Source organism: Lonchura striata, chromosome 7, assembly GCF_046129695.1.
Source record: "Lonchura striata isolate bLonStr1 chromosome 7, bLonStr1.mat, whole genome shotgun sequence".
NCBI lineage: Eukaryota > Metazoa > Chordata > Aves > Passeriformes > Estrildidae > Lonchura > Lonchura striata.
The window spans coordinates 9799615-9820345 of record NC_134609.1 but is presented as its reverse complement, the minus strand read 5'-3'; the positions used below and the strand labels follow the sequence as shown (position 1 = coordinate 9820345).

The following is a 20731-nucleotide window of genomic DNA, read 5'->3' as shown; positions in this document are numbered from 1 at the left end:
TAAGACATGGGTATACTTTGAAGACTCAAATTATGAAATTGATGCAAATTTATTATGCCAAAAGTTAATACAGAGACACAGAGACACAGACCTGAATTCAGATCACTACAGTATCCCAGAATGCTGACATTTTCTGGTAAGAAACACTTTAGACATATCTAGGCTTTAAAACAGGCTTCTCATACTCATTCTAATGGAACTTTTCATTGGACAATAGTCTTCTGTGCAAAATTAGTTGTCACTCCCCAAATATTTCCTCCTCTGCACCTGCTTGCTTACTGCTGCCCAAGTCACAGCAGCAGCTCTGCTGCCGTAGGTTTTCTGGCAAATCCCCCCCTCAAAATCCTCAGTTTGAACCAATGACAGCTTCTAATGGCCAAAAATAGAAGCTTTTCTCTAAGACTAGAGGATTTTAAAATTAATTCTAAATACATGGGAGACATTTCATTTCCTTTTTGGTATTGGAGCCCTTAGAATACAGGTCTTCAGGCTCCAGTGGCAGACGTGTATCCTAGAAATGGCTTTGTAATGAAAGCTGTGCTTCTCATGTAATCATATGATTCAAACAACTATGGTTTAGAGAAAAATATTGAGAGATTTATCATAAGTTAATGGAAGGAAGGTTATGCAATCTCCAAGACAGGCATATGAAAAATAGAAGAAATCACCAAGTTAAGAATATAGCTCTGTAGGTACAACGTGAACACCACAGAGACCTTGTCATGGTTATAACACAAGACACTAGCAGCTAAGCAGCTCTCAACAGCAGCTTATTTTTTCATATTAATATAACTGATAGACAATTAATTAGCACTTGCAGGATAGGAAGATGCTGGTTTAATGTGCCAGCAGGTCAAACAATCTCATTTAGCCATTAAAAAAACCACAAAGCAATAATGTGAGCAGTCTGGGCAGTGCCCAGGGAAAATATTTCACCTGGCAAAATTGTATCCAGAAATGGGCTATGCCTATAAATTCTGAGATCTTCAGAGCTCCTGCTGCAACTGCAGACTGAGGGAGCTGCTGTTGGACACTCACAGAAGCACAAGGATCATTTATCTTCCCAAAAATGTGTAACTGTGAACTTCAGGAAATGGTTTAGCTCTTTCTTCACTGATCTTCTGTGACATACCACATGAGGGAAAGCAGACCAGAGGATTATATTGCCACTTTTTGCCTTTTTTTTTTTTTTTTTTCAGTAGCCATAAAACCTACCAGTCACTTCATCTTGTACTGCACTAGGCAGTTTTCAGATAAAAATTATTATGGTCTTTTCCCACTCTGGGCAAATTAAAATGAAGATGAGACAGTTATTTCAGTCAGCTTCAACAAGCTTCCACAGAAAGAAAACACTGTTTGCTGAAGTTTTTAGATTCCCCCCATGGCTGTTCAAAAAGCAAATAAAAAACTTGTTTTATTTAATTAGCTTGTTAAAAGAGAAAGAAAAGGCCTTCCTCAAGGGCAGAATAGCTGGCAGGAAGGGTGTTTGTTTGGAGTGAGGAGGGGAGAAGAAAAGGGTAGGTAAATGGTCTCCTCCTGGAGCTGTGAATACACACAATCACTTCTGTTTCTCAGACAACTGCTTCCAAAAATAGGCAGCAAAAGAAAACCAGAAACATTATGGAGGCACATTGATGACAGTCCTGCAGGGGCGTAAGAATTTCAGCTTTTGTAGGCAAGACACTCTGCAAGCAAATCCCAAGTACCCATCTGCTTAGAACAGACCAGGGGCATGATTTAATTTTCTTTGGGAGACTGGGCTGGCTTGTGATGTGGTTAACTTCTATAAGCAAGCAGATGTTAAACAGCTCCTTTGAAAGCTGTTGCTTGCAGTTTGTTATTGGTTCAATTTCTAGGTCACTTTTCAAGTCAAGGCAAAAGATTATTTATACCAATAATTTGTTTTTACTTCTTTTAGCACTAGCAGGGAGATAAAAACAAATGGGTGCCCTTAACATCCTTGGGCAACTTCTATAAACAAGCTGTGTAAAAAGTGGGAGCTTGTAGGAAGACAACGCAAACTGCAGTTGAAGAAGATAGTCAAATATAATAGTAAAGATTCCAGAGAATGCCTCAGCACATCTTCACCATCTTCATTGGTTTTCTGTCAGCAACGAGTATTTTCAAACATAATTTGAATCTAAAGGTTCTTGAAGAATCAAAGGCACTTCCTTATGTTCCATCTCTTAGCTCTGCTAAGAATGACACTGGTACTTTTCACAGCAAGTAGTTCCCTGCTCACTGATCTACAAGGGTCTGAGTTGAATCCATGTCAAGCTTTCCAGGGGCAGTGCTTCGATCATGGCACAACTGAACTCAAACAAAATGTCTCCAGAAATTACTCCTCAAAAATTCCAGGGTAGTCCAAGTATCTCTAGTCCAAGAGGTCCCTGAGAAATGGAGACAGATGTGATACAAGTGTGGTTCTCTGTTTCTCTAGATACTGTTCAACACCTCTTTCCACACGTGCCTGCTCATCTATTTGGCAATGCTTAAGCCAAGGGATAACAGAGGTGGCAGCCCATTTCCTAAAGAACCCCAGAACCCAGCACATCCACTTTTGAGAACAGACCAATCCTCAGATGTGGTTGAACTGCAAAAGCTCCTTATGCATGGAAAAAGATAAACAGGATTGTAGGGAGTTGGAGGGGATTATTATTGCTTCAGAATAAATGCTCTAGCATTCTGGATTCATATGGTTTATGATACAGGAGAAGCATTTCTAGTGTACTTTCATGAATTTTGCAGTTTTACAAATGCCCATGAAAACCAGACAAAGGTAGATGGTCAAAACATTGAAAAATATGCTGGACTTGCAGCAAATGTGTGTCATACTTATAGCTAAGACTGGAACTGCTACTTCACAGTGATACATGGATTTTTGTTTACATAAATTCTGCATAAATTCAATATGCTTCTAATTTGAGAATAAATTTTTACTTTTAACATTGCAGGATATTCCTTGGGCAGGAGAGAGAAATTATTTTTGTAGGAGGAAAACATAACACTGGGATGACAGCGATAATAAAGTCAAAGAGAAACCGTTGTACAACTTGCTGTAGTCAATTTGCTCAGACAGAGCAGACCATGGACCAATTTGAAACTTAAGACTGATGGGTGGTTAAAATGACAAAAATACTGAACTTAAATCAGTTCTGAAAACAGTAAAAAATGTGAAATGAAGTAACTGCTATATTATACTCTCATTTGAAAGGTTAAAGTACTACAGTCTCTGCTTCAGCCTACGTGCCTTGAAGGGATGGGAAAGCCATCAGAGATTTCCAGAATGTAAAAAGGTCTCAGCTTGGCAGAGTGGCAGCTGCATTACCAGCTTCAACCAGGTTTGGTCATCCAGTTTAAAAATGAACTACAGATCTTCATCCTATCTGTATTTTTCTCCAGCATAACATAAACGTAAAAATTAAACATTCAACAATTCAAGTTAGTATCTTTAACAGAAAAACGACACAAAAATAATTTAGAACTTAAAATTTTTATAAATACCAAGATTTGTCAGAATTGAACAACAGACAACTCCCAAAACAAACAGAAAATCCCCACCTCAATACTAAATGGAAAAGAACATATCCAGCACAGCCCAGAATAAGGAGAAACATCTGAGAAAAAGTCCTGAGTAGCACAGAAGCCTTAAAAAGGATTTAGGTTAAAATGATTCTTTTTGCATCAAGTCTGCAGCAGTGATATTTAGAGAAGTGTTGTTCAACTGCTTGAAACTTATAAAGATGTATTAACTGGTGGGAGTTTGATGGATAGAAGTATTTAATATAATGCATATATCAAAGCTCATCCAGTTCTACTGAGTTCTCTAATTGGTTTCCAGGGGACTTGCATTAGGCCCCAGTTTGGTAATAAAAAGACTGTGCGAAAGAACAAAATAAAGTCTCCAAATCTGCTAGGGATATTCCATGAAGGATAAATACATTTCATGAGCAAGGCAAGCCAAATATTTCCTTTTTTACCATGGGCTATTTGTACTTTTAGATTTTTTTTTTCCTTAACTCACCTTCAGAGCTGCCACCCCACTTTCCAAGACCATTAATGGCAGGCAAGAGCTTCACAGCTTTGCTCTCTCCTTTTCCAGCTGAAGTCAGTGTCTGTCTTGCAGCTGACTTCCACAGCACCAACTACTAGCATTTTTGACTTTCTTTGGAAGATGAAAGAATGAGAAGAACTATATACAGCAGATGCTAATCACATTCTTTAATCCCCACATCCTGGCAATGATATTTACTAAGTACTCCTTATAACATGTGTGTTTTCACAAGCATAGTCCCTCCAATCACCTTGATGATTATATCATCTCTCACAACCATGTCACTCAGGAGAGACTATTCTAATTTAATAGTCTTTAACAGACTGAATCTAAACTACAGAAGAGTCTAAGGATTTCCCCAGGTCTTACAAGTTTGTGGAAGCAACAGTTTAACTGATTCTACATTTGCCAGCTACTTCCCAAGCTGCTGAGCTGCTCAACCTTCCCCACACTTATTTTCAATAGAATACATACAAACACAAGCAAGGCAGATGATGTCTGTGCCAGCTAAGTAGGAAGGCTGAAGAAGAAAGTAGAAACAGGCTAAAGACAAAAGTGGAGATCTAAAGGCCTGAATACAGTTGTTAGTGCTTACAAAGAGCCACATGAAGCAGGGATGCCTTCCATTTCAAAGTACAAATATATTACCTTATATAATAAGGTCAATTTTTTTTTCAAAAGTTATCTGACCATAGCTGTAATTTTGATGGCAGTAGATTTCCACATCCAGATGTGCTGAGATGTTTCTTCCTTGAGTGGTTTAATTACCCTCCAGGCAAGTGTTCACAGTAACCTTGCATGGCTGAGCTGAATCCAGCCAGTGGCACAGTATGGTTGACATAGCACTGCTGCAGGGAAGCAGTGTCACCAGCAGTGACAGTCACTACAGGTCCAGAAGGGAGGAATCTGTGGGAGAAACAAGGACAAGGAGACAGAAATAAATGCAAATGGAACTAGAAAATGCACAGCGGTAGCATAAGTCCAAAGAACTATGTATCTTCTGAAAAATAAAAGTTTAAAGAAGGTCTCTGATTTAACTGGAAAATATCAGTGTGAGTGGAAAATCTGGAAGAATAGCATATGGGAAAGGGAGCAAGTTACTGTGTGGGATTGTCAAGGTACCTACACATGCAGCAGACATTTTAGCATCATTGAATTGGAAAAGCACAGGGATCAGGGCAGAGTAAGGGGTGAGGTCTGTTCTTCCTTCCAGTGAAAGAGATCCCCTACCCACTGTGCCCTACAGAAATCAGTCACACACTGCCCCTGCTTCAAGCCTGCACTATGACAGAGGATGGCCAGAGCCATCCTCATCACTCCAAACACCATCAGCAGTTAACCATGGGGATACTGTCAATCAGCCTGAGCCAAAGAATCCTCTCCCTGTTACACATCAGGATGAATCACACCACACTAATTAACTCCCAGAAACCAACAAACCCTGGAATCATAAATCAAGAAAAGCAACTTCAGTTTCATAAGTAATTCTGGCATTTTCTGGGACTCGTCAAGTTTACTAGCACCATTTCCCTATTGCTTTTGCATTTCTTGGAAATTTTCTTTATTTTGCTTCTAAAAATCTAGAAAATTTAACATATAAAAGGGATGCCCACTGAGAAAATTGTCATATGTATAAAAAGATTAAACAACCAACCTACACTTTCACAAAAAGGAGAAAACTATGCCTGTGGTTAATAATCCAGGTACCTGCTGCTTTCATAACAGCTTCATTTCATTTCACACTGGACAAAACACCACTGTCATGGAGGAGAAAGAACTTGGTATGAAATTTTGAGGGGTACCCCAGCTTTCTGTGGACACTGAAAGCCACAGTGAGAAAGGAACCTCCATGTCCTCTTTTACCTATTCCTCTGCACTATCTGGTTCTGAAACCAACATAGTTTGCATTGAGTGTCTCCCACCACAGGGCTATGATCAACAGCAACACAGAATACAGACAATAGCTTTCCTTCACAGACTTCCTTGAATTATCTGTCTGATCTTCACAGATGTTGTCACCTCTCTTCTAGGAAGAGACACACAAGAGGAACTGATGTAATTGGTAATTGAAAGTAATTGATGTAATTTCTGTCTCTTGTCCCAGTCGCATGGCTTTTATATTATTAAAAACACTTCAGCTAAGGATTTTCTAGGAATATTTCAGATCTAACTGCAGGTACCAACACATTTTAAAATATTCCTATTTGCCTGCTAATTACAGTTACAATCTTCCACAAGAGTTGTACCAGAACCCATCAGGAACAGCAGTTTTTACACTTAGTAACAATCACTGTAGTTCAGCAGCTGTAATTATGCACAGTTGGTTGAAAGAGCTTTGTAACTAAACAGATACAATACCTGAAGGAATTAATTCAGTTACTGCTCATTATTAACAGTCATCTACAAAATCAATGATGATTTAACTATCATTTGTCACAGCCACTAAGAGCAATCCCCAGGACAAATTACAAAATCTCAGTTCTCAGGAATGACTGAACACCTGTCTTTTTCCCAGCTATTTCCATTACTTCACTAGAACTCCTTAAAGAGATTATGAACATCTGTCTGTCACTTTACCCAGCTGCCATCTGTTTCTTCCCCAAGCAGACCTGAATTTCTACTCTGCTTCCATACACACTTATTTCTGCATTTCCTGTCTTTTCAGTTTTCTGCCCTCTGTCCTCAACACCTGCAGATACCACCATATTCCTTTACAACATCAGTCCTATCTACTGTCCTTGCTTCCAAAAGGAGCATGCAATTATACCTGATCTTTAAGACTTAGTTAGACTCACAGGACAGACCTTTTGGATGAAGAAACACCTTTTACCATCTGATGTACACAGAAGTAACGCTGGTGGTTAAAGCAATGCAGTATCAGAGCAGCCCAAGGCCCACAGAACCCTTAAGCACAGCCAGCCAATGCCAGATTTTCACAAGTCCAACAGGAACTAACAACTACAGGCACCTTTGTAGCTTTCAGACACCCAAGTGGAAGTCATCTTCCATAAATCTTGCTGGTTGCAGCTGTCTATACACAGAGACCACCTGTTCCATATTATTTCCACTCCTAACCACTGGTCTCTTGCATTGATCAGCATCACCTTCAAATGTTTTTAATGCAGCCTTGCCTTGGAGTTCTGCAGCAGCTGAAGGATGAGACACTCCGGAGCCAGCTGCCAGAACTTCACGCTTCAGAGCAGCTCTGGGAGCTGGATTTCAGTGCCCACTGGAGAGACTGAACGCAGACTGGAACAATCTCAGCTGCATGGAAAAGACATGTCCCCACTCACTGCAGATGGCTGTTCTATCACTTTACAAAAGCAACTCAAATGCTTTTGGGAATGACTAGAGTCTTTACTGAAGAACTGATTTTTGGTTGGTTGTTTTTTAAGCTATATAGACAAATGATATGCAAGTGAAATTTTTACTAATTAATGAAAAAGCATACATGGACCAGCTCTCTCCCTCTTTAAGAAAATACAGTCACTTCATCTCCTTCTTTATGTACATTATTTTAAGAGATAGCTTTCCCTCTCATAGTTACATTTCAGTCCTGATATTGCAATAAACCTATTTTTAATAGAAAAAAATAAAGACGCTACCCAATACCTCTTTTCTCAAAAGAAAACGCTGCTCTCTAGTGGAAGATGACGGTATGATCTAATGCCATTAGAATGAATGTTACACAATTTTCATTTTATCAGTCACAAGAAACTTTGATTCATTTTCACAAGCACTTAAACACAAAAGTAGCAGGGCTTGTTTGTTTTCTGTGAGTCTTTTGGATTGGCCTGTGAGATTGTGGTATTCATTCTCAAAGATAAACTTGCTATGTATTTATATCAGTGCCATAATCACAGCCAAATAAGCTGCCAAATATTGGTGCATTAAAATATTAACATATCTTTTAATTTGGTCCCTTTTCATTTTTCTGTTCTTAGACAATATAATAACAACCCAACTGGGTTTTTTTTTTCTGAACATATTGAATTACCAACAGACTTCCCTAGGTCTGAATACAAAGCTTAGCCAACCACTCTGAAGATTAGTTACCTGCACAGAATAATTTAGCAAATATGCAAATCCTGTGAAAATCTGTATTCCTGTTAGCTGTGGGTTTCTAAAGGCATTCCTGTCTACAGGAACAGTGATACAAAATTGAGGAATTCATGTTGCAGTGATTCCTTCAGCTTCTACTGGAACAGTGACAAATGCTCAGACATCAAGGAGTATTTGTCCTGAAATAGCCAATTTTTTTCCTACCTGTAGTTAATTTATAAAACACAGCATTCATATGCTTTCCTTTCCTTTTTTTTCTTTAGGCATAGAAAAGAAAAAAAGGGAACAGCCCTCTATACTAAATTTCTTCAAGCTATGGACCAAAGCAGCACAGTTCTGAATTTACTTCCAACTTTCCATAGTCATAACAGAAAACCTATTTAGCACAAGCAGCTGTTTTCTTCTCTCTTCACAGATAAGAGATGTGTGTGAAGTAGTTTCCTGATAAACACACCAAGAAAATACTCATTTAATAAGAAGTTCAATTTTTTTTTTAATGGAAAAATTGAAGATGAGAAAGCAGGATACAGATATTCAAAACCAAATTTATTTCTTGAAAATTTACACTTAACTAATTTCAATTAGCACATTAATTAGAAAATAGAGGAAAATGTGAAAAATAGTATTTATTTTTAAAAAAATTAAACCCAAACTAAAGCTAAAAATTTTAATAAAAATGCCAATTTTAATATTCCAAAGTTCCACTTCTTGACTGTTAAAACTGATGCTTAAAAAAATCTCTTATGAGTAAGATCCAACAGCTAATTTGTTTACTGACTGTACAATCAAATGAGCTCAAACAATAATTACTAACTCAGAGTGCTCTTGTAAACATTCTATTTTTGGTTGAAACAGTCATGAGGCTCAGAGCATGCTCAAAGGACAAGACAGTGACTCTAAGCAAGATAGGTTTTATATTACTTATTCATTTATGTTGCAAATATCTGAGATTTAAGCTTAATAATTCTCTACTATCTTACTAACTACGCAAATAAAAGAAATGGAAGCTAGCCCATCCATAAATAAATTATGCAGTAATATAATACACCCATAAATAATCACAAAGTTCACACCTTCTTTACCTCTGCTTCTTTTTATTTTTGTATTTAAGACAATGATAAAAGATGTAATTTTAGTCTGAATTTTAAAACGTGTAAGAGTGAACTCAGCATTTAAATAGCTCGCTATTCTACATTCACAAAAACCCAAAACCAAACAAAACCCCCCCCACAACCAACCAACAAAACCCAAAACCAAACAAATAAAAAACCCAACCAACCAAAAAAAGGAAAAAGGAAAGGTGTGGTTATTTGTTCCAATACAAACTCCACCCATTTAGACCTTGAAAATAATCTTTATTCACAAAAATGTCAAGCACTATCAGTAAAATTTCCCATGATAAAACAAAGTACTTTTTTTCTCTCCATGAAGCCCCTACCCATGTTAAATTTACATCTTGACAAAGAAACAGACAAATAAGTGGCAATCTCACTGAGATCACAAAGAAAACTTGAATTTATTCTGAAATTTCCATTGCTAAAACAGAGATAGTGAAATATATTAACTTTTAGAGCAGATAATAAACACACTACATTCTCCATCTCCCTGCCAAAATCTAGGCAAATGTAGATCTTAGCATCAACTGAAAATACAAAATAATTTGAGAATAGCTGTATTAAATTTCACATGAGATCTTGGCAGCATGGAGGATGAATTAAAAAACAGACACAGTGGCACCTTAAGAATTAACCAATAGATTTACAGTCTCTGAATGTAGCCTTACACTTTTGGTGGATGTAAAGACAAGCTGCAGCACAAATGTGTTCATTTTCAAATGCTAGAATACTCAGCAGCCTGCTTTTTCTTCATGAGGGCACAACTTCAGCTTCTTTCTCTACTTCATTTATCTCCAACCTTGACCTATGTCCTGATACACTGAGTATCCAAACACTGCTGAGAAAACACTAAGATACTTTCCCTCCGTAGCACTGCAATAATTTTAACATACTACACTGAAATTATTTGAGATCTATATTAATTCTGATAACTGCTTTAGTGGACTAAAGCTAAAAATACTTCCAAATTATTTCGTGGCAATGCATAAAACCAGCATCCCTTCAATTTCTACTTTATACAATAAAACCAAAGTAGGTTGCTTAGGTGATCCTGCTCAATTAGGAAGCCTTCCCAAAACTAGGATTGCTGTAAGTTACTAATTCCAGCAGTTAAGACAGTTGCTGTCATATGAAAAGCTATCTATAATTTGCAATATTCTTACAACAGTCTTCTCAGAATTCAGTAGCATCCACAGTATAGAGCTTCTTGTACATATGGTCCCAAAACAGAATCCTGGGGGGAAAATAATTTACTGGATAGTAACTTGGGATAAAGAAAATCCCATAAAAACTATAAAAAGCAAACAGAAATATTTCAAACACTTTGAACAGTGCTCCTGAACTCATGATGAATTGATCACAGACTTGGTTCCAGCTTTCTTAAGTTCCTGTTGCTAGAAGTTGTAGACTGACCTCTGCAGCAGCTCCTGCTGAAAGGACATATCCAAAAGCACTCTGGGCAAGCTCACAGAACTCTTGCAATTTTCTTTTTGTTTTTTAAAAAAATCTGAATACACATTAAATAAATACTGAGTTATTAACAGCTTGGACCCAATAAGGGTAACAGAAAAAGCTAACACTATCACATGAAAAAGAAAACCATTTTCAATTTGTTTCCACTCTCCGGTGCACTCTGTCCTTTCAGGGTCTGTGCTAACCACAGGTGGTGAACAACTGGGCAGTTCTTTTCATATAATTTCACTTACCCATTCACTTCTACTGAGATACATAGAACTGATAATACACTTTGCTTAATTTAAATAATGACTGCTTACTATTTATTGGTTTGCTATCTTGTTTTATGTCCAAGTGCTATGTAACAATGGGAATATGAAATTCATTATGATCAAATATCAGAGGCCGTCTGGGAGGGGTTGATTCTTTGTCCGCTCTGTGTAACAGTTTAAAGAGACCTGTTCCAATATTCATTGGAATTCCCATGATGATGCACTCAGAAACACCTAGGGAAAAAACCAAACAAACACAGTGAATATTTGAACAGTAGGGATTTACAAAACTACTTTCACTTGCCCATTCTGTTTTGTGCTGCCTACAAAACATTGAACTTCACATGTAAGGACAAAGTTAAATGTTATGGTCATCAGACCAGTATGTCACTTAAATAGTGCTAAATTCTACAGGAAAAGCTCAACCTAACCTAAGCATCTTCTCCAATAATGAAAGCCCTTCAGAAGGCTTGTTTTTAGAGAAAACATGTCCCATGCAGTGCTCATAGCAGAAGATGCTAGGCAAACTTACTTCATGTTCATCCTATGATTCAGTGCTAAGGCTTCAGTCAAACCTGGCAGGGTTCCCTTGAAACCTCCCCAAGATCCCAGTGAGAAAGACACTGAACTACTTGAGCTGTAACGCTCCTGGCATTTTCACCACTCAAAAAGTGCTTGTTTTGAAGTGAAACATTGAGTCTGTCCCAATGATTTTTGATAGTTGTAGCATTTCCACTGCAATGCGCTGACACATTTACATTCCAGATCTACCAACGTGCACGACTTTTCCAAAGAGTGTTCCACACTCAAAGCAAGCTCTCAGATACCAGTGTTTCTCTCTCAGCACACTGTTATGATCTAAATGACATTTTTACACATTCTCAGGAGTATAACTAGATTGTCCTTCACATAAATGTTGAAGTAGATACCGAAAAATAGCTGTACATTTGAATGCAGAAAGGATGAAATAAATTTGCTTAAAATTCTGACTTGATTCACAATTTAAATGTATACAAATGAAGATTCAGAAAATACTGTGCACAAAGCACTGTTTGAAACTGGCTACACTAAGACTACCTATATATACACATAAGTATATCTAGTTAACTAGTTAACTTTTGCATAATGCATGCAAATTTCTGTATTTCATTAGTACCCAGAAACTCCCAATTCTAGCTCCAGGAGGGTAGGTATGGCATAAACAGATCTTGAAAAGAGTGAAACCTGCTTTACTTCTTTTCTCCATTTAACCAGTTAGAAAGACTTTTTAACAATTCAGTCCCAAAATACATGTAGCTTAAAAGAGAAGAAAATCAGAAAAGAATGGGGGCAAAGGCATTACAAAAACCCCAAAATTATTTCAATTCCAAATATTAGAGCACATGGCAAAGATAAAAAATAAAGAGACAAATGGAATGCCAGAACTCATTTACTGGGTTTTCTGTTTGCTGTAGGTATGTGGGCATGCACACGCTTGTGCATATGCAGTCATGTATTTTCAAAATCTACCAGATTCTTTTGTGAACTCGCTAAGATGATTCAGTGGCTGCTAATGTACTTAAATTTAAAACTCAGGAACAGATACATTTAAAAAGAAATTTCTGACAAGTATCTTGTCTGCTGTTAATGACATGAATACTAATAAACAAGGCTTCTCATTAAAAAACAAAGACCCACAATTTTCATCTATTTAGATTAGAACTAAATGAAGATGTGAAGAACTTGGCCTTTCTGCTTATTTCTAGGTATAAGTGCTAAATGACCTAAGCAATCAGGTAAGAGTAAGATCTTCAGCTAGGCTAAGATGTACCTGTCTTCCTACTTCTTAGCAGGAATGAAAATGAAACCTAAACAGTGAGTGAGGTACTAGATTTATTCAATAGTTCTAGGTGTTGAAGATAAACTTTCACAATTGAAAGACCAGAACTACTGATTGTGGGACAAATTTCCTAGTATTTCACTGAGATCTAGGGTGAGAAGTAAAACCAAATTACTCAAAGTCTATTTTAAGAAACATCCAACAAATATACTTATTTCAAGATCTCAGACTTCTAAGACTTCTAGAATAATTAGTCTCAAGGCTGAATTTAGCCTGAAGTCTTCTACATATGAGCTGAACAGGAAGCTTAACAAGGACAAAACTCCAATGCTTTGAAGAGGTTTTACAGATGCTGGGTAGAGGACCACAAACTGTAACAGACTTTGCAATACCTACCACAAACAGAATCCTTCTGTCCAAAGTAGGCAGCATCAAAGAGATGGTCTGCAGTCTTTTCAAAAGAAGCCAGCATCAACACACTTTCCTTCATTTTTGCCAGTCCAAACCTGGTAATGCCCAGAACTTCACCCTTGTTTGATGAAAAAACCCAGAGTAAGCCTGAGTAAATAAATAAATACACTGTCTATAACAGAGTATTGTCGTAATACACTGAGTCACAGTTGAATTTACTGAAGGTTAATAGTTTGGCAGTAATGAATATTTACATAAAACAAAAGTCATACATCATATATAACCTGCTATAAATAGTTATTAGCTCTTGAATAGATCTTAAGTATTGAAAAAATTGAAAGAAATGTGGCCATGAGAAAAAAACCCACAATTATAAAATGACTGCTGAGTTACAAACTCCAGCAGGGTTTGAGAGCCTATTATCTACTGATAAATCTGACCTCAGCTGCCAGGAGACTACAGAAGATGCTAAATCTTCATTTCTTCATTCTCCAGAAAAAAAGGTAATTACCTTTTTAAACTAGCTTGACTTGTTTATGCCTATATTTCTTAGAAACATCCCGATTATATCAGATTGCACAAAGAAGCCCAAGTCAGAAGTACAGGCAAAAGAATGCATGGTAGGAGCCCACCAAGTTTAAAACATGGCACTCTGATGCCCTTTTGTACTGCTGCGCTGCAGCTTCATAGAATCAGAGCCCTGGGGACTGCTGCTGCTCAGTACAACAAAGCTCTGCAGTTTTGGAACAAATCAGAACTCCTATCCATTTCACCCAAATTAAACCCTTGCACTCTGGCAGGCAAATTCCAAAGTCTTACTTCAGTAAGTGTAGTAACTGAACCCTAAAAACTGGATGTGAAAGAAAGAAAATCAATCAGTAAAGAGCAGATGATTTTGTACTAACATGTTGTGTAAGACTGTTCATGTCAGCTGATTCTATATGTAATGTCTGTATCCTTTGCCTCTCACATATGGTGCAGCTGTTACAAACCACTCCCTGTGGCGTTTCTGCACAGCAAGCCTTAAACTGCATGCATGGCTACCCAAACAGTTGTTTTTCACACCATAATTTTTAGGATTCCTATTTTAATATGAAATTATCATTTCGTAATCATTATATCAATTTGTTTTTAGTCAAAGTAGATCCGCCCTCCCCAAAGAACTAGAGTAATTAAGCATTTTGTGTAAAATACAAATTACAATATTAGGTCAGTACAATTTGGAATTCTTTAAGCTCAGAATGAATTTCCATCTCCTGAGCTCCCTCACCCTTCTCAAACATGATAAAATTAATTTGTATAAAGAGGCCAACATAACATTTAGAAAAACCATAGTACAAACCTTGTAAGTCATTAGATCAGACAATAACATAACATGTCTCCTGTCAATGCTCATGCCATGGTTCACCATCGTGTATTGAATCTCATTGATAATGGTCGTCCGAGCAGCTTCAATTCCCAGAGTTTTCTCTACCTACACAAGAGATTGTTACATGATTGTTGCATATTACATGAATGAGGAACCAAGTGCTCGGAGCAAGTATATTCCTGGAATAAATACCATCTAATAGCATATTGATACTCCATTTCTAGGACTACCCTTTTAAATTGCTCCATTTGAAAAATATTTAAAGAAACAGCTTCTCTGAGGTGAACAGTGCTGTCAGTGAATTATTCTTTTGTGTTAATGCATTCTGATACATACTAGTGGAATCAGGCTTAATTTCATATCAACTGCTGCATCTGAGCACAAACAAGTACTTGTAATAAAGATGCTATAGGGAAAACCCCCCAGCACCCATTTAGACATTACCTCATAAGTGTTGTTAGAGGATGTTTTTGTTCCTTTCACTCCATGAGTAGCCATAACAGCTCGTAGATTATCACCTTCAACCAGAAGTTTGTATTTTTCCTTTCCACTTTGTTCATCAACATGAATGACAGCTCGGGAAACCTCTGGTATGCCTTGCACTACAACCTTTACAAAACAAGGAATCCCTAGTAACTTTGATGTTCAGTAACACAGTAAAAAAGGGTAACACTTACCAGCATTCAAACCTGTTGAGAAGGTCTAGTACCTGGAGTAAAGGCTCACTCAGAACACATATGAGTAACATTTCTTGGTATTAAATATACTAGTGCAAAACTGACACTGTACTATAAACCTTACCCACTAGCTACATGTTATATTTTATGTCAGACATTCCCAACTCTGGTTTGTGTGTCTGAATGTTGGCAGACCCATACAAATAAAATGGCAAGCTGCTAATAATAAAGGTTCCCTTATCTCTGTTTTTAAAATCCAGAGTATGCAGTCTCCTCACAGAAAGCTGAAAAAATGCCAGATACTGTCATGTAGTTCAATTCTAGACGCAGCGGAAAGCAGATGTAACTACTTCATACAACTGCTGCACTTTGAATGCTTCAATAAATGTTGTAAGGGAAGTATCAAAGCTTCCATTTTATTTACAAATACTAGTAAAGGATAGCTTAGTTTCAACAGCAAGGCAGTACCATCACAATCTAAGAGTTACTGACCCAGCCTATCATCACTGTAAATACTGACAAGAATTATTTCATCTTGCCACCATGGAACAAATTATTACTACTGATTACCTCCCACAAAAGCATCACAGAGCCTTAGCTTTTACCTTTGGTAGTTCTTCCTTGAGGGACTGCAACACATAATACATGGAACTCTTGCTATTTTCACGAGGGGTCACACACACAACTGCTTCTCCATGGACAGCCACATCCCCAGGCTTCACTCTGAGTTTAGAGACGCAAATCGAGTAGCGCACAGTCTCGGCATTCACCTGTGCCAAAAGGCAACCAGCAAATATGGGGGTTATCACAGCAGATATCAATTCTCAAATAAATGGAGCAATCTTTCACAGATGATAAAAAGGAAAAATGTAAGAAAAAACCCCTCAAATATTCTCTTCTAAATCAGTCTTATAAACTGCATGAAATTGTATCCTATGCTGAGAGTGCCAGCCTGTACATTAACCAATGCACAGAAATGGCATCCCCGTGTTTAGCAAAGCACAAACGTATGCTCTCTCATGTCCAAATAAAGGGGGAATTATCCACTTAGCAAGGAAAAAAAAGGGACCCTTCCAGATGTAATGTAGCCACACAACATCCACATCATTTGCTTCCTTTTTTTTAGTTTCCCCTGGTGTGATTACTGACACAGGATTAAGAGACCATTTGTAACGTATCCAAGGAATAATCTGTGTAAGAACTGAACAACTCACCTCTAATCTCAGTAGTCTAATGCGCTCTAAAGACAGCTTCACTAGGATGAAACAATCATCTGGAAGAAACACTTCCTCAATATATTCAGAAATCTTTAAGAGACAAGGACAAAACAATTAGCATGCATAAATAGCTAAAATGCCCCATTGCAATTGGCTAATTCATACATTTAAAGTGTTAGCAATAGTACCATTTTCTTACCTCTCCTAACAAAGTTTTCTCAATTCTTCCCTTAACCAGACGAGCAAAATCAGGATCATCATCTTTGTCCAACTGAGCTGTTATAATAGGGGTGCTACAAGAATAAACACACACAAAAACCCAGCTAGGAAATTGTTCAGCTAGAGTACAGATGGTAACTGGAATTACAGCCTGCCTTATGGAATTTATCTCTTATCTAGAGCAGTATATAGAAAGATAAAGAGATCTTCAACTTTCTCGGGTGTATTTAAGAAAAATTACTGTTCAGATACTTCAGGCTGGTAAAAACAAGAAAACACACAAGTACTAGTGACTTTCATGGTAAATGTTATTCTAGTATTATTTAAGCATGGCTTCATGCATACCTCGAAATAGGTATGCTTCAAGTATTGCTAAGCACCCGAGCACTTCACAATAGGCGAGAGGTCTATGGAAATATACTTAAAAAATAATCAGTTTCCTTTATTTGATTTTTCTCTCTGGGCTTAAGTATCACAGTTGAGCAGACATCAGATTTTTGTTGTTTTGAGTATTTGCATTGAATGGTGTCTAGTATATTGCTGAGGACAGGGAAGTGCCATCACGTATTGCAAATTTACCCATCAGCTTTCACTTGGGCAGAGGAAAAGAAACCACCAACAGATCAAAACAATATTTGTACCTAATAGCCTTTGAAGCATTAATAATTTCTTTGATTCTTGGCACACCCAAAGTAATGTTCATTGAAGCAACACCAGCAAAATGGAAAGTCTTCAGAGTCATCTGTGTGCCAGGCTCACCAATGCTCTGTGCACAAAGAGCTCCTACTGCAGAACCAGGCTCCATCTGTGCCCTGATTAAAAAAAATATAGAAAGAAATATAGAAGTGAGTAAGGTATAAGATCATAAGCAAACAACAGATAGAAACTGTTCTGGTAAATACATGAAAAATTTGTTATTATTTTAGCAAAAGAACAGGAGAGGTTGAAAGGTTACCAATAGTTTAAGACTGATCTCATGTAAAGCAAGAAGATGCCCCGTTATAAAAGCATTTCACAGTTACAGTATAGCTCCCGTTACAGATTACAAAATGCTTGTCCTCTTCATCCTAAGCTTCAAGCACTAGATCCATGATTCTCCCTTCAGGAAAATTCTATATCCTAACACTTACTTATTACAGTAAAAATGATAATTTACATCTAAAAACACAAGACAAATGTAAACAAGTAGTCCAAATAAGGGAAAGCAAAAAAACTGGTAATTGCTTTAAAATAGTTAGGAACTTAAAAATAGACAACAATTTTCTAGAAGAATAAAACATTAGGAAACAATTGATGCAGGTAGGCCACAAAGGAGAGATCACCCATGGCTGCATGTCAATGTCCAAATCTGAGAAGTCTAAGTAAGTAAAATAAATCTCAATGGATAAAGAGATTAGAACATCCACACCAGCACTACCTCAGTAGAAACCAAGAATAACAAACAAAAGGATCCTATGAGTGCATTAAAAATGTTCTAAAAAGAATATTTTAGAACAAACTGTGATATAATTCCTCGGACTGAGTAGGTCAAGAACAGCTATCAAGGTTAATATCAATTTGAAACTCATCTATTTAGACTTTGTTCTGCATGGACTCATTTAAGGTTTTCAAAAACCTCCTGCAAGAGGGGGAGGGAAGGAAACATGTCTGGCAGTGGGTGTAAGAATGTGAAGTGTTTAAACAATATCCTCCCTTACTCTGAATCCTATCACTTTTGGCTTTTACCAGAGTCTGCTGTCAAAACACATTCTGTGGCTATAAGTAATGAGTAGCTAAATGCTGAAACTGTGCTTGTTGGTATGATCACTGTTACTTTAGAAGGAAAGTGCTTAAGCACAAGCAGGCAGCTTTGCGTATTCAAGAAATATAAAATAAAACATAAAGCATTTCTTTACAATGTAAAAGGATACCCAAGTTTATTAATGAAAGGATCTGATTCTGACTCAAGATAAATGTAAAAATCCCACCTGTTAGACCTCTAGAACTTTTGTGCAAGACTCTGCCTTAACAAGCCCACCTCTAGACAGTGATACTTTTTTTTTTTGCATCCTACCTTTGTCTTGCGATGTTTATGCCATTGGATCCGATTGTTTCTAATTCGTTGAACTGCATTCACAACAGAACCAACATACATAGAGTAAAACCAGCAAAATACACCCAGACATTACCAACAAAACAGCAGCACTGGGAACACAGCAGGTAAAGACTCACCTCATGTATTTGTCTCTACAAGTCTCTAGAAACTTCTCTAGTTGTGTTGGAGTAATCCTATCCAACTGATACAAAACTCTTGGCTGAAAAGAGAATGGAATAGTTGGAAAAGCAACAACTCATGAAGATTGAGAAGAACTACATCATTACCCCATTGAAACTATTTACCTCTGTTGTGCCATTGTCATTAATTCCATACTTGTCCCTCGTTTTTTTTATCTTCTCAGAAACACCTTTGATAAACTTTTTAATTTCCTGAAATCACATTAAAACCACAGTAAACAAAGACATGGTCTCCATACTGAAGTCTTGAATAATAAGTTACTTACTTTAAGCTCAAAATATTTACAATAAATTATTAATGCACAATATGAAGAGAGGAACATTAAAATTTAGATAAACACATACATTAGAGTTTAGCAAACCAGATCCACTTTGGTGTAGCCACAAATCAGTAGCAGTACATGAAGATTATGGTCCATGCTGAATAAAAGCATCCTTCCTGAGCACACTCTGACAGGTGAAGATACCTGCCTTGGGCTGACCCTTCCTTCCTATCCAACACTTAGTGAAAGTGACTTAAAAACTAAAAAAAAAAAAAACACCTCAAAAATCTTATTTTTTGGCAATACTGACACAAATAGATTCTCACTCATTCCTCAGTATTCAAAATAGTCAAAATGGAAAGACTGTGGCAAGAGAGGAAGTACATCTGCTGGACAGATTTCAGAGATGTAAGATGTATTTTATTTGTGAGAAAAACCCTCAAAACTGTTATATATCAGTCTTTACCTAATATGATTCAAGTAACTTCTCTAAGCTGTAGAGAGGTCTTGCAGAAAATTGCGTTTAATAGGTCATAGTACATATACCTTTCACTCTTACCAGGCTTACCCAAAAGATCTAATAATCTTTACTGGAACAGAAACTGAAACAATAGTATTAGAAAAATATCCAACATTTATTCTATAAAAGATAATTTGGTCATTATACATTGGACATATACATGTACACTAGAAGTCATGAAATATGAGATCCATGATTAAACTTTTCCACAAATGTGGACTTGGTGCAAGTCATTACCATAACACAAGGTTATCAAAACCAAAATATAAACAAAAAGCAAGAGGAAAGGATTCCCATCTATTTCAACCATGATTTAGGAAAGCCTCCATAGAGAAACAAATACTTCAATTTTTTAGTCCTTTTAAATCCTTTCTACCCCATTAGTCCTGCCTAACAAACAGAGCAATGGGTACGCAGCACCACCTCTTCTGCACTAGGTACTGGATTCTTTGCAACCAGTCAGCTGAGCACTGACAATCACTTGCAAAACTGAGTAAGTATCTGAGGGACTGTCTTTTTTTTATTTTTCCACAGCTGAGTTCATTGAATCATTATGAAAATGCTTCTATTACATTCTAACAGAATTTTCACTCTCAAAATAACAACGTTCTTATTGGCATTCAAGATATTTCCAGAGAGTATGTTATTTTCTGTGTGTACCAGAACCAAGCTCAAAAGGCAGAGCACACAACAGAGGTGCTGCTGGAATGGATGCTTCAAAGTTGCTTTCCCATTTGGATGACAGGATGCATTCTTATATTTCTGCCCCTTTTTCTGCCCTGCAGTAAGTAGCATGATTCACAAATAATATATTTGGACATATTAAAGGCTTTTGACCCCAAAATATTTGCAAAAAATTGATAATGTGATTTCCTAAAGTAAATGTTTAGGCAATAAATGGAATTAGGAAGTTAATCTTTTTACTAGAAGTGCATAAAAAAAGGCATGTTGCAGGACTTGCAGAAGACTTTTCCTCTTTAACAGTGCCCAAGTTCCAAAGTATG

General features: G+C 37.0%; 1 protein-coding gene across 2 annotated transcripts in view; it reads right to left on the bottom strand.

The window, feature by feature from the left end:
• Nucleotides 1-9450: 9450 nt before the first annotated feature.
• The window catches only part of POLR3A (RNA polymerase III subunit A), a 31527-nt gene continuing 20246 nt past the window's right edge, over nucleotides 9451-20731 (bottom strand). The window contains exons 22-31 of one of the 2 annotated variants that reach the window (XM_021526691.2): nucleotides 19050-19136; nucleotides 18882-18964; nucleotides 17312-17482; nucleotides 16651-16744; nucleotides 16449-16541; nucleotides 15840-16004; nucleotides 15002-15166; nucleotides 14531-14662; nucleotides 13174-13306; nucleotides 9451-11192 (exon numbers count right to left, since the gene is read on the bottom strand). In XM_021526691.2, the coding sequence (XP_021382366.1) occupies nucleotides 11044-11192; nucleotides 13174-13306; nucleotides 14531-14662; nucleotides 15002-15166; nucleotides 15840-16004; nucleotides 16449-16541; nucleotides 16651-16744; nucleotides 17312-17482; nucleotides 18882-18964; nucleotides 19050-19136 (1272 nt within the window). In that variant the 3' untranslated portion in view covers nucleotides 9451-11043. Of the gene's footprint in view, nucleotides 11193-13173; nucleotides 13336-14530; nucleotides 14663-15001; nucleotides 15167-15839; nucleotides 16005-16448; nucleotides 16542-16650; nucleotides 16745-17311; nucleotides 17483-18881; nucleotides 18965-19049; nucleotides 19137-20731 lie in introns of those variants that run through there. The other variant, XM_077784566.1, reaches the window with a different exon arrangement.